A 12,316-nucleotide genomic window follows, 5' to 3' on the forward strand; every position below is an offset into this window, starting at 1 on the left:
TGTTTGGACCTTCTGACTGGACTAAGTCCGAGGCGCCGCCGCCGCAGGGCGCCCGCGTCTCTGGCGAAGTGCATTTAGGTGTCTACTCATCTTCATAGTTAACATTTGCTCACAAAGGCAAAGATGTCGCAGCAATTGATTGTCAGTGACGCTACCGCTTTATTTATATTTGCGTCCACTGCAACCATTTATTTTTTTTTTGGAAGTATATTGTTTCTACACCAAAGTTCCAAGGCCTAACATGGATTGTTGAAGCTTAAACTACAAAGAAAAAAAAAAACGCCATCGACTGGAAAGCGTTTCGGCAACCCTAGCGAAAAAACCCTGAGTCTCAATAACCTCATACAGATTTCTCATACTAAACTAATATTAAACTCGAATAAATCTCATATAATCTCATACAAATATCATTCAGCGTATGAAAAATATACGAGATTGTATGAGATAGCGAAAAATCCCTGGGTCACAATAACCTCATACATATTTCTCATACTAAACTCTTATAAATCTCATATAAATATCATTCAGCGCATGAAAAATATACGAGATTGTATGAGATTTGTATGAGTTTAATATGAGAAATCTGTATGAGGTTATTATGACTCATAGGTTTTTTTTCGGTTGGGAGGCACTTATCTGGCTTTTATTTAATGCCACATTAAATTGTGCTTATCGCCATGTTTAGTGGAAATGAAAGACCGATAGCAGAGGTTCTGAACAGTGTTTATTATTCGAAAACGATCGTATTAAGGTTGCTTGGTTACATCTGAATTGCAAACAACTGTTAGTAGATAAAAAGGCAGCATCCGCTGGATGTCGTACTTGCGACAAAAAAGGCGCGGTTAAATGAAGAGTACACGCAGCATGGTCCCTACATCGGCCTTTCATAGAAGTGCCGCTGGGTGACAAACCCATAGTTATGCATTGCTTGGGGACGTCCAAAGCATTCAGCCCATCGACTCACAGGCCTTAGACTTGGCAGTTTCGCCGTACTTTCCGCTGCGAAGATCACGCTTGAAGTCTCTCGCCCAGAGTCTAGCCTCTTTCAAACGCGGCGCGGGGATATTGCTGAACTCTGGCCTCTGCCACAGCTGGTCGTTGGGGTCAGGTGCCAGCAGAGCAGTGAGCCTCATGGCGTAGTCTAGGTTTTCGCTCAGGCCCAGGGTCATAAAGAAGTCCTTGTTGGCCGTGCGGCACCACGGTCGTGTCTCCTGCTTCGGCTTTGCAGCACCTTCCAGGAACTCGGAGACGTAGCAACTCGAGTTCTTCATAGACTCAGCACTACAGTCCCGAAGAATCTGGTTGACCGCGGCAACAGTGAGGCCCGTCTTTTCTTCGACACTGTACAGGAGTTCGACAACCTCCAGTTGGCCGAACTTCGCTTGCTTCAAGAAGCTTTCCTCCAAGAACTTGATGTCAGCACTGCAAAGCAATAACAGCGCACGTGAATGATACAAACTGTAATAATTCCTATGGGAGGCGCTACCTTACTAAACGGACGCAAAACAGGAGAAGCTATCAAATGTTCAAATGCTGCATTTCGCACACTGAACTCGAACAAACTGTAATCAGCGAGTGGTACCATGGCCTCATGATAGGGCTTTCCAAGTGTATAGTGCTTATTCGCATGACGTCAACTACGCTATGCGCCTATATTAACACTAATGGCGCGCGACAAAATGGCGACCGCACTAGCCGGACGTTCCTTTTCCTGCAACTCCAATAACTCCAGCGCCACGGCGTGAAGAAGAAAACTTTTCAGCGCCTTTCAACACACTCATTAAACAATTAAGTGCGGTGTGTTCCGACGGAGGGCTATACTCTGGATGACAAGTGTCTCAGTAATTTTTACATTTCTTTTTTTGTTGTTGTATCGCTAAATGTCTCACGAACTAAATTCAGTCGCGTCATCCTATGTTACCTGCAAGCAGCTTCCTTGGCGTTGGCGTAGTAAGCGTACTGTCCGAGGACCAGAATAACGAGGAAAGGCTTAACGACGCCGGACTCCGAGTGCGTTTTGCGGGCGAGTTGGGTCAAGAACCTCCCGCTGGGGCAGAACATGTCGTCCCCATCATAAGTCGTAGGCACGGCAGCCGCCAGTGCTCTCTTCATTCGGGTCCGCAAGAAATCCAGCACGTCCCCGACCGGTTTGGCTGCGACCACGGCCATCGCCAGGCTGCAGAACCCAATGATCAAGCCAGCTTCGTCCAGGGCCGCTCGGCTTGAGTGACTCTTTCGGATCAGATCTGCCAAGTAGTCGACGATGCCTGGAGATGAGGGCAGAGGCTCTACCGGCTCCCGTTGGCGTGCAAAGAAAGCAGGAATCGTGTTCAGGTTCAGTACTGGTGTCAAGACGCCGGGATAAGGTCTGTCAATGACAGTGTCTCTTGCATTGTAGATGTTGGCGAACAGAGGCTGTTCCGGCGTCGTCGGAGACGGAGTGGCCGCGATGCAATCCAGCATTAGATGATCAAATGAGTCGTGCCATTGGTTGGAGTCTAACACCCGGAGCCACGAAGCGTACAAAGAGCGGCGAGTGGCGTTGTCCGGGTAGTTGACGCCCTTCAAGACTTCCCGGGCGCCCTTCATGGCCACGATGTCGCTCCAGTCGTTGCGATAGTGTATAAAACAATGAGTGCCCGGTGGAGCAGAAAGCCTGAGCCGGGCAAACTCTTCCACGGTGCAGTCGAGAAAGAATGTTGCCATACCTGCAAAACAGTCGACAAAATGTGATGTTACCCTTGACAATAAGGAGTGTGTCCACTCAGATAGCAGAATCTAGAAGTTCTGTATATAAAATATTCAGGAAGCCCGGGTAGAGTAAGTGGGCCTCCAGCACTCTCCTCTCGAACTGTTTAGTGGCTTAAAATACCGTGCAGTAGACTCGTGCAATTGGGCAAGGAAAACAACCGGCGAAAGTTATAATCGCCACACGATCGAACCACGGAATCATTTAACAAGTGTACGACCTCTTGTACCTGCCTTTCATAAAATATTTTCCTCATCGCCATTTCTACTGAATATGAATAATGCAACTCCGTATTTAGCGACGGAGAATGATGAGGCAGGTGGACTATTTGTGCCGAACCTCGTCGGGTGCAGGGGTATTGCTCGCTAGGAAAGGTGGGACGAGCTGCCAACTCCGGTTGTTCATTTGAGTGGGAGAGTGGGATAGCAATCAACCTTTCAGTGTTCTTGGAATGCCGTGTTAGACTCGATACTCCTATAGGACGCACAAGAACGTTCACGCGGCTTGATTAATGCGGGGATATATATGTCTGGTGGTCTCAAACGCTATCGCGTCATACCCTTCGAGGCGGAGCTTAAGTGTCCCCTTTATCTCTTTACGTTATCAGACTATTAGAGTTTTAGCTTACCGTGATCCGCGATCCGCTACCGTGATCCGCCACCGAGCGTTTCACTGCGCATGCCCAGACCCCCCTTGACGCTGATAGATGGCGCCACATACTGGATGTCGGCACATAGACCTGCCGCGTCGAGACCAATCGGCTTGACCGCCCCGCCCACGCGCGGTAGAGAGCCACGGTGGCGGATCGCGGATCACGGTAAGCTAAATCTCTCTATTGTTTGCACTCCTTGCAAGTATAGTCTGAGGATATAGGCCCACTGATCCGGCAAGAAAGCATTTCACCGAGTCAGCGATCTGTCGAAGCGTAGCCAGGAAAATTTTGACCCAATTGACGGCGATGCAAAACATCCAGCTTTGTTCTTACTGTTATGGAAATTACTGAGGCTACCACGCAACCAGTAAAAGGTAAGCGATCATCGAATCTCTGTAATAAGATCTTTCTTTGAGAGGAGCTGATTCCTTAAGTGCCTGACAGATACAGAACGCCTTCGTACAATGCCGGCAGAAGTGGGACTGTTCCCCTGCTTCCTTGTATATGTAGTCAACTTGGACAGTGGGGAAGACGCGAGGAAATCTACTGCAAACCTGCAGACACCAGTTACGCGCTGCGAATTCGTGCGCGTTGACTGCTATAACTCCCCATCGAGCATCAGGAGGATGCTTTTCCCCGCTGCAGGATAGTTTTGCTGACCCTTACTTCTGCAGGTCACGGCCTGTAATGACCTTGCTCAAGTTTATTTGCTTGCTTGGATATTTTAATTAATAATTTAGTGTTGCTGAAGATATCCCAGGCTACTCATTGAAACCTGCGTTGCCGGGTATCGATGCCTTCACTAAAAAAAAATTTCACACCTCCGGGCTTTCGGTCGAACCTTCATTGCTTTGAAAAAGTATCTCCGTGAAGAAGCCAGCACCTTTCCTATCCGGCCAGCAATTACTCTTCGCAATCTTTAAAAGTGTTAATCGCAAGAATATAAACGCGTGCGCCGGTCCGTCGGTCGACACTCACCGAAGTCTTTACATTCTTAGACAGTCTTGCTGTTTTAAATGCCCCCTTTTGCTGCACAGATGAGAATAAACCCGCGCTTCTTTGCCCCAATTCCACCTATAGAGGTACAGGACAGGCTTATTTTTTCTAGTAGAATTGTGCTCCGTACAGCTTACAAGATACAGTGCCTGCAGTATTTCATGCGAGATCAGTGTGTCTTAGAATTCGAAGCCACGAAAACAAATTTATGCAAGAATATGACATGCGTGCACGGTGAGGAAATTCTGCCGAAAAAAATTAAAATCCTTCACTACAATGCGCCAGCACAAGTCCACATGTCAATGCAGGCTGCGTGCTCTTCCTAGATTCTCAGGCTAATACAGCAAAAAAAAAAAAAAAAAAAAAAGAAAGGTGAATGAATCAGCTGTCGACGTTAGCAGCAGGATACGATTGGAAGACTGCACTTACAAATAGAAAATGGCGTAAAGGTAACAGGTAAGGATTAAAATTTGGTCGAATCTAATGCCCATGAATGCATGCGGTACACAAGACTACTTGAAATTGCCGACAAATTGGTTAAGTAACTATAAAGAAAACAATAGCAATCATGGTGTCATCTTCCACCGCCCAGTCAAGTTAGGTTCAGACGGGCGGACCTGTTCGCGTATTATCCGCGCGCGTCAGTGCAATCTTCGTCCCACATGGCCACACATCCAAGAACTGGACCGGAGGCGAATACTTCAGACGAACGTAGCGGACAATCAGCGCGTTTTCTTCGGCCCAGTTCAGCTGCGCTGCATTGCAACTATGAAGAAAATTCCGATCCCAATCTGCAATGTTCGGCCAAGTTAGCTCCGAATTAACGCCAGCTTTGTGCAACCCCGCGTAACTAATGCTACCGCAAACACGCAACACACCCAAGTACTAACCGAGTGCGATAGCGACATGCCACCAAGGCGCTTCAACGTTCACTCTATGTTTTCACATAAAAAGACTACCGCAAACACGCAACACACCCAAGTACTAACCGAGTGCGATAGCGACATGCCACCAAGGCGCTTCAACGTTCACTCTATGTTTTCACATAAAAAGAAAAAAAAAAAGAAAAGAACGGCGTTGCCGTTGCTCGATTCCCGCGGTACAACCGATCAGCGCCACGTTGAAGTGGTCAGCGTGCTGAATGCATAGTATGTACCGGTTGGCGACTCTGAATGTGCGCTAAGAACGAGAGCTAAAAACTCAGTCACCTGGTCACCGTGCGCTTTTCTTTTTCAATTCACCCATAACAAACAAAAAGAAAAGAAACCGAGCAGGCACTCAAGAGAGCGTAAGCACGCAACACCCGCAACGACGTAGCGGAGCAAGAACGGAGCAAGTTTTGTGCAGAACAAGCGAAAGGGACGATACACAAACCTACGTTCCAAATGAGAACGCGGCGCAAACCACGCCAAAATGACAGTCTCCCACATGGATAAAAGACGACTTCATCCCGGATAGTTAGCCGTATGAGCGCGAGCCCATGCTGACTGAGCCAAGCTCAGACTGGAACAGCGGCAGCGCGCAATGCTAAAAGAAGCCCGGTTCGCAGCCAAGCGCAAGGCGCCATCTTTTTCCATCTAGTCGGAGGGGGGGGGGGGGGGGGGAGTCGCGACGTCCATTCAAGGTCACTAAAAGTGGTGAAGTTTGAGTAACGTGAAACGCGATGATGCGCGCGGACGATATCTGTGATCTGGTTCCGTTGTCTGAACCCATCATGGGACGGTGCCTCCGTCCGTCTCTCCCGCCGGGCCAGTGCTAGACATAATGCTCACAACACTCGTGATTGCAATTCCACCAATACCACTCGCGGTCACTGTTGTTCTCTCCTCCCGTAACCTCGCCGTCATTCTGTGCCCCCGTTGGGAGAACAGCCAGAGTAAAAACACTGATGGACCCTGGTAGTATAGATCCAATCACTTCACTCATTGTCTCACAAAATCAGCTATAGAAGCTCACATTACATATCACATTGGAACGGGTTTCAAATAAAAAAAAAAAAGGAACAAGGAGGTGAGCGCAGTGCCTGTTTAATGCTTCTGAGTTGTGCGTGACTTAGCGATGCCCCCTTTCAGTCAAATGCAGGCGATGAGAAAATGAAAACCTTCTTTTAAGCAAACAAAACGGCGCAGTCGCATTCTCATTCGTCGATGGACGTCCCAGTCGCTCTGCGGGCAAGGTGAAATGGAGAGAAAGAAAACAAAAAGAGCTCGACCGCCGCAGGCACAAGCGGTTTTGGAAAATCATGACCATGACGTCACACACGGTGAACCACGTGGTGGACTGCATTGTATGGGCGATGGTTACGGGGTGGCATTGTTTCATGCTGTAGCTATGATCGCGTGACTTGGCCGCCATCCTGATTTTGAGAGCGATAGAGAAATAGGCTAGAAACCGGCCAATTTAAGTAATAAGAGCTAACGCTCTTAAAATTGCAGTAGTGAAGAAGAGGCAGTCAGATTTCGACCCCGAGAACGGACATCACACAGCACACGGGCATCTCTGGCGTGTAGATACCATCTACTGGCGGCCGCAGCCAGTGTTGCCAAATGTCGGTGAGCAAAAGTAGCTAGATGGCAACGTGAAAGTAGCTAAAAGTAGCTAAAAAATCTAGCAAGGAGCTAAAAGTAGCTAGATTTTTTCCCAAGAATTTTTATTTTATATTTTGGATATATAACACATTTATTGGTAGCCCTATTATTGTAAAAATTAAACACAGCTTTCAAGACATGGTTTCCTGCAGGCGGCTACGCACGACAAGTGTTAACTAACGAATAACGAATGATAAATGTGCTCAGGTTTCGATTCTGATAATTTAGGCAGACCTAGTTTTCACAAAGCGTTAAGGCTTGCGCGCTTAGAAAAGACGAGCTGCGAATGCATCACTCCTCTGTAAACACGCAAAGACTGGACTTTTATCTACTTTTTGCGCGTACACAGAGGCTTATGAACGGAGAGTTATGAAAGGTTTAATGACTGTCCAGGCGATATATTCAGTCCGCGACTCGGCGTAACTCGGACCGGTGGGCCTCTTTCATCCGCTCGGCGCCGACCGCGCATGATCCGCAAAGAGAGTCGAATCAGACAGTCGATTCCAGGCGCCGTATGTTCGCCACGCAGGGAACGTTAAGAGTTTAATAGGAATGCGTACACACATGCGACTTCGATGCTCGTCGGAGCCCCCGCGCTGCGCGATAGGCGACACCAGTCAGAAGCTGCGCCGGCGCATCAGCCGCATCGCCTAGCCTCTTTACTTTTGAGCTTTTTGTTTTCCCCGCTGAGGCAGACATGGAGGAAGCTCCATGGCAGCACTGGGCTCCATGGAGGCAGAGGCGGCGAGTCTCAACAGTCAACACCCTTGGCGCCTTGTATTGCACCCTCCTCTCTCTTTTCAAGTGTTTCCTTCTTTCTCTCAAGATATATTTGTCTGGTCTGCGTCTTGTTTAAAAACTACCAGGTGGCGCTGTGTGCCTGACGTCAGTTTCATCATGTCTAGCGTCTATGGGAAGATTTTTCACGTCAGAATAATAATTTTCCGAAATTTAGCCAGATTTAAGCTAGATTTCACCAAAATAGCTAGATTTGTAGCTAGATTTGAAGCAAGGAGCTAAAACAGCTACTCGTAGCTAAACTAAGCTTCTTGGTAGCTAGTTGAGTCCAAAAGTGAGCGGCCGGGATTGAGTCCGCCTCCTCGGACAGCGTAGCCGAGCGCTCTATCCATCAGCTACACCCGCCGGAGAGCAAACTCGAGCTGAGCTTAGCCGCTCCGCAACCCTCCTGTCCTTGAGCGCAGGTCGAGCGCTCCCACGAAAAAGCGAAGCGGCGCGCGAATGCGATATCCGATATGCCCGCGCATCGGTACCGGCGTGGACTCGGGTGGCAGAGCGGCTGCAAAGCATGCAACTGTTTATAACCGCACCTAGTTGTCTCTGTCTGGGCATAGGAGAAGTGCGGAGGTGTGTTCCAAGCTCGCCGACGGGACCGCCCTTCTTTGAGACATTCCTCACAATAACACTCAGCCTTTAATGAGCATTCAATGAAAAACCCCGTACGCACTTGCATCTAGTAAACGCCCATGCCCTGAAAAATAAATAAACAAATATTATGTTGTAAATATGTGCACCCCCGAAGGCTAACGTTACCGAACACGTACTTTGCAACCGGCGTTAGGAGAAAATGTTCATGATTTCGCCTATTGGATTGGTAAAACGTTTACAAAGAATCGTTGTTACGGCCATTAACGCATTCTTTCCCTTAGAAAGAATGGAAACTAACATCAGTGACATCGTTGCCCTGCTCTGGACGTGCGCCTCAGCATTCAACACGACACAAACGCCTGCTCTGATGCAGATCGGCCTTTCGATGACTGCTGAAGGTTCATTCTTCGTTTAAGGTGGATTCACACGACGGACCGAATAGCGAAGCGATCGGTCACGTGACCTCTGATCCGAGGTCCGTCCGTCCGCGGCGAGCATTCACACGGTGGGAGAGAATAGCAGACGACAGAGCGGACTTACTCTTTCTCCCAGGCACTGCGCGAGAGGAGAGCCTTGTTCTGGCGCGCTGTTATCGAGGGTAGCCTGCCATGGACGATGCATGGACGGTGGGTGAATGCGCGGGTTGCGGCGGCCTACAGCTACTGCTGCTGCGCCGTTTTGCCAAAGTATTGTGGTGACTGTTTCGCTCGATGTGGTATACTACGCAGGCAGTTCTCTGCAGTGCAAACGATCGCGCTTACTCTATGAGAGCTGCATGAAAATACTGCTTTCAACCCTTGGAAGACGACCATTCGGACTGCCCCTATGCTCCCGGTACGTGCCAAATGCCAAAACGCTTGAGGAAAGCGATGAATACATTCAAGCGACTGCTCTGTGCAGTCACAAAACTCACGCATTCGGTATCGCGCAGTGCAAGAGCCTGTCACTGTAAATTCTGTGAAAACCATGTACTGCGAATGAAGGCAAAAACAGGCTAGTTCGACTCCAAAATAGAAACGACTGCCGTCAGTCGTCAGAAGCCGCTTCTCGCTTTCCTACAGCGTTTTAGTGCAATGTATGTTATGTTGTCTATGCTTGGGCACCGGGAGCATAGCTGAAAAGCGTTCCGCGAGAGAAATAAATAAATAAAAAAATGTCTTGTCCGTGAAGGATCCGAATTGTGAAAAGGACTCTCGACCTTGTCGCGAATTGCTGCTCGCGGACTGAAGCGAAGCAGCGGAAATCACTGACGTAGGGCCACGTCACAGCGAATCGTGAGAGCGATTCGCGATTTGGTCCGCCGTGTGAATCCACCTTTAATGGCCGCGAGAATCGCTGTTACGGCTATGAACGCATTCTTTCCCTTAGAAAGCACTGAAAGTAACATCAGTGACATCGTAGCCCTGCTCTGGACGTGCACCTCAGCATTCAACACGACACAAACGCCTGCTCTGATGCAGATCGGCCTTTCGATGACTGCTGAAGGTTCATTCCTCATTTAATGGCCGCGTAGGCGTCGAGGAATTTCGGCATCTTCTAGTAATGGGCTACCGCTGAACGTAAAGATCGGATCTATAATTAGGGCTCCACAACTGAACCTTGCTCGAATTCTTTTGAGAATCCAGCGTTTATTCTATATTAATGAGTAATCGCAACTCATGCCAAGGACATCCTGTCGCGAGGAGGAAAAAAAAAGAAAATTAATGACACTCTGAAACTATAGCATCGCAATGCCGTTGGGCACTCGTTACTTCGGCATCCCCTGTTTCGAAGGCAAAGCAATGAGGCTGTCAGAGCGTGTATTCGAGAGCACAGCTATGCGGTAGGTAAGCGGGCACTTACCAGGTGGATGCAGACTCCCAAACGCAAAGAGGTGGTCAAGCTTTGTGCGAAGTTCTGCGAGCGCGCCAAAGTGAGGCAACACACAAAAGCCAACTGAAGAGGCTGGACGTGGACGAAGGATGCCGAAACTAAGCCGAAACCAGCCGAAGCTGCCAAAGCGCCACAGCGACGGCCGAATGAACCTCACAATAGCATTGGACCGCCGACATAGAATCCGAGATTACCTCGCGCGCGCTTGGAGGCCATTCCGCCTAGTAACATTGATGCCGCCGACGTTTTGTTTCGATAAGGTAGATGGCGCTTTTGACGCTGCAGTTCCAGATGGGCACTGCAGCGCCAGAAATTGGACAGTAACAGATGGACAGTTAAAGTATTTAAATACCTATACCTAAAAAGAGCTGACTCACAATGGAGGAAAAGAACTAGGAAACTAACCAGTAAGTATGCTGGTCACAAGGACGAAGAAACAGAGAGCGTTAAGCAACAGGTGAAAAACACGGAAGGTAAAAATGGGATAAATTCGATGGAAAAGAAACAGAGTGTGGAATTATACCGAAAGTGGAAACGGCAGATCGGGAAGGAAGCTTTCTTTGATAACTCAAGATGCAGTGTCCTACGTTTTGAAGCTAGATCAGGGTGCCTTAAAGCACGCAGCTACAAAAGGAAATTTAACAATGAAGATGATGCATGTGCTGTATGTGGTAACTCCAGTGAAACCATAATATACTCTAATGTAATGGTATCCATCGGGAAGTCGATGCAGGCGCAGTCACTCTTCCTGAAGCTCTGGGGTTTAGAGATACCAGTGGCCGGGTGAATGAACCTGCGGTGGAAACCATCAAAAAATTACTGGAAGATTGGTGGCGTAAAAGCAAAAAAGTGGCATAATGTTAGTAATGTAGAAACAAAAATTCTATAAATAGAACGATGGTATAGTTAACCCATATAAAACAATAATTAAGATATATAGAGAAAAATGAGCATGATAGCTACTGCTACCACTCCGCTTCAAAGGGGACGCTCCTATATTCCATCCAACCATCCATGCCTTTGAACGTGCGCAGCGCGGAGAGTAATTATTGTCCTGTGCTCAGCCCAGGCCCGGCTGCCTTTTTCAATACCCGCCTGAGTTCGGCCTGGTTTCTCTGATACAATCCCAGGCCCTGCACGAGCATGGCGGAATTCCGACCTATATATATATATATATATATATATATATATATATATATATATATATATATATATATATATATATATATATATATATATAAAGGAAACATGAGCTCATTGCGCCTCACTAATGCGGACATTGTCGGTGCTTCAAATTTCAGTGAAAAAAGGACCCTCGTTTTCGGAGCTGTAGCTTAAAACTTTTAATTCTTTTTTGGCTTTGCTTCCGTTTTTCTTACCTGACATTGCGCGGATCCAAATTGCAGGGAAATAAAATAATACAGTCACATGAGAAGTTCCTGTTCTAATATTTTTTTTTTACTACAAAATTTGAAGCATATGTGAACCATGTGCCTTGTAAACACTCTAAACCACTTGGGGATCTTTAACGTGCGCTGACATCGCACAGCACACGGACGCCTCTTCGTTACGCCTCCATCGAAATGCAGCCGCCGCGGTCTGGATCGAACCCAGGTACTCCAACAGAGTAGTCGGGCTTCTTACCACTGCATCACCGCGGCGGGGCGAGTTACGGATCTCCTTCCTCACATTTACAGCGGAACTTAAGCATCTTCCCGCTCCTCCGCGCATGCTTCGACATGACGTTCGGGGCAGCGACCGCGCGTACGTCCTTCACGTAGCCACAGCATGGCCACAGCGCAGCCAGCCGAGAGCATAAAAAGACATACCGCAGCACGCCCGCGACATGCGCTCTGGGAAGATTTCTTCCGGGCCTGTCTCGCGGCCGCTCTGGGAAAGAGTCTTATGTTTCACCGAGCCCGCGATCAACTCATCGTTTCTCCTCTTGTACGGCCGCCGCTACCGATCAAATCTGCGACTTCGACGCCTCATCTAATAAAAAAGCTGTGAGCATTTTTTGCCACAGTCTGTCGATTAATAGAACATTGTTTTCGTCTTTGTTTAACCTTGATC

At 48.1% G+C, this 12,316-nt stretch overlaps 1 protein-coding gene across 1 annotated transcript; it reads right to left on the reverse strand.

The window, feature by feature from the left end:
• Positions 1-709: 709 nt before the first annotated feature.
• LOC146173233 (uncharacterized) lies at positions 710-10,366 on the reverse strand. Its single transcript, XM_084583466.1, has 3 exons — positions 10,214-10,366; positions 1,922-2,708; positions 710-1,422 (listed from the first exon to the last, which is right to left on the reverse strand). Exons 2-3 carry the CDS (start codon positions 2,704-2,706, stop codon positions 948-950), a joined length of 1,260 nt encoding a protein of 419 aa, XP_084439592.1. The 5' UTR covers positions 2,707-2,708; positions 10,214-10,366; the 3' UTR covers positions 710-947.
• Between the last annotated feature and the right edge of the window lie 1,950 nt (positions 10,367-12,316).

This window comes from Amblyomma maculatum, chromosome 11, assembly GCF_055883805.1.
Source record: "Amblyomma maculatum isolate TAMU_Amacu chromosome 11, ASM5588380v1, whole genome shotgun sequence".
Classification (NCBI taxonomy): Eukaryota; Metazoa; Arthropoda; class Arachnida; order Ixodida; family Ixodidae; genus Amblyomma; species Amblyomma maculatum.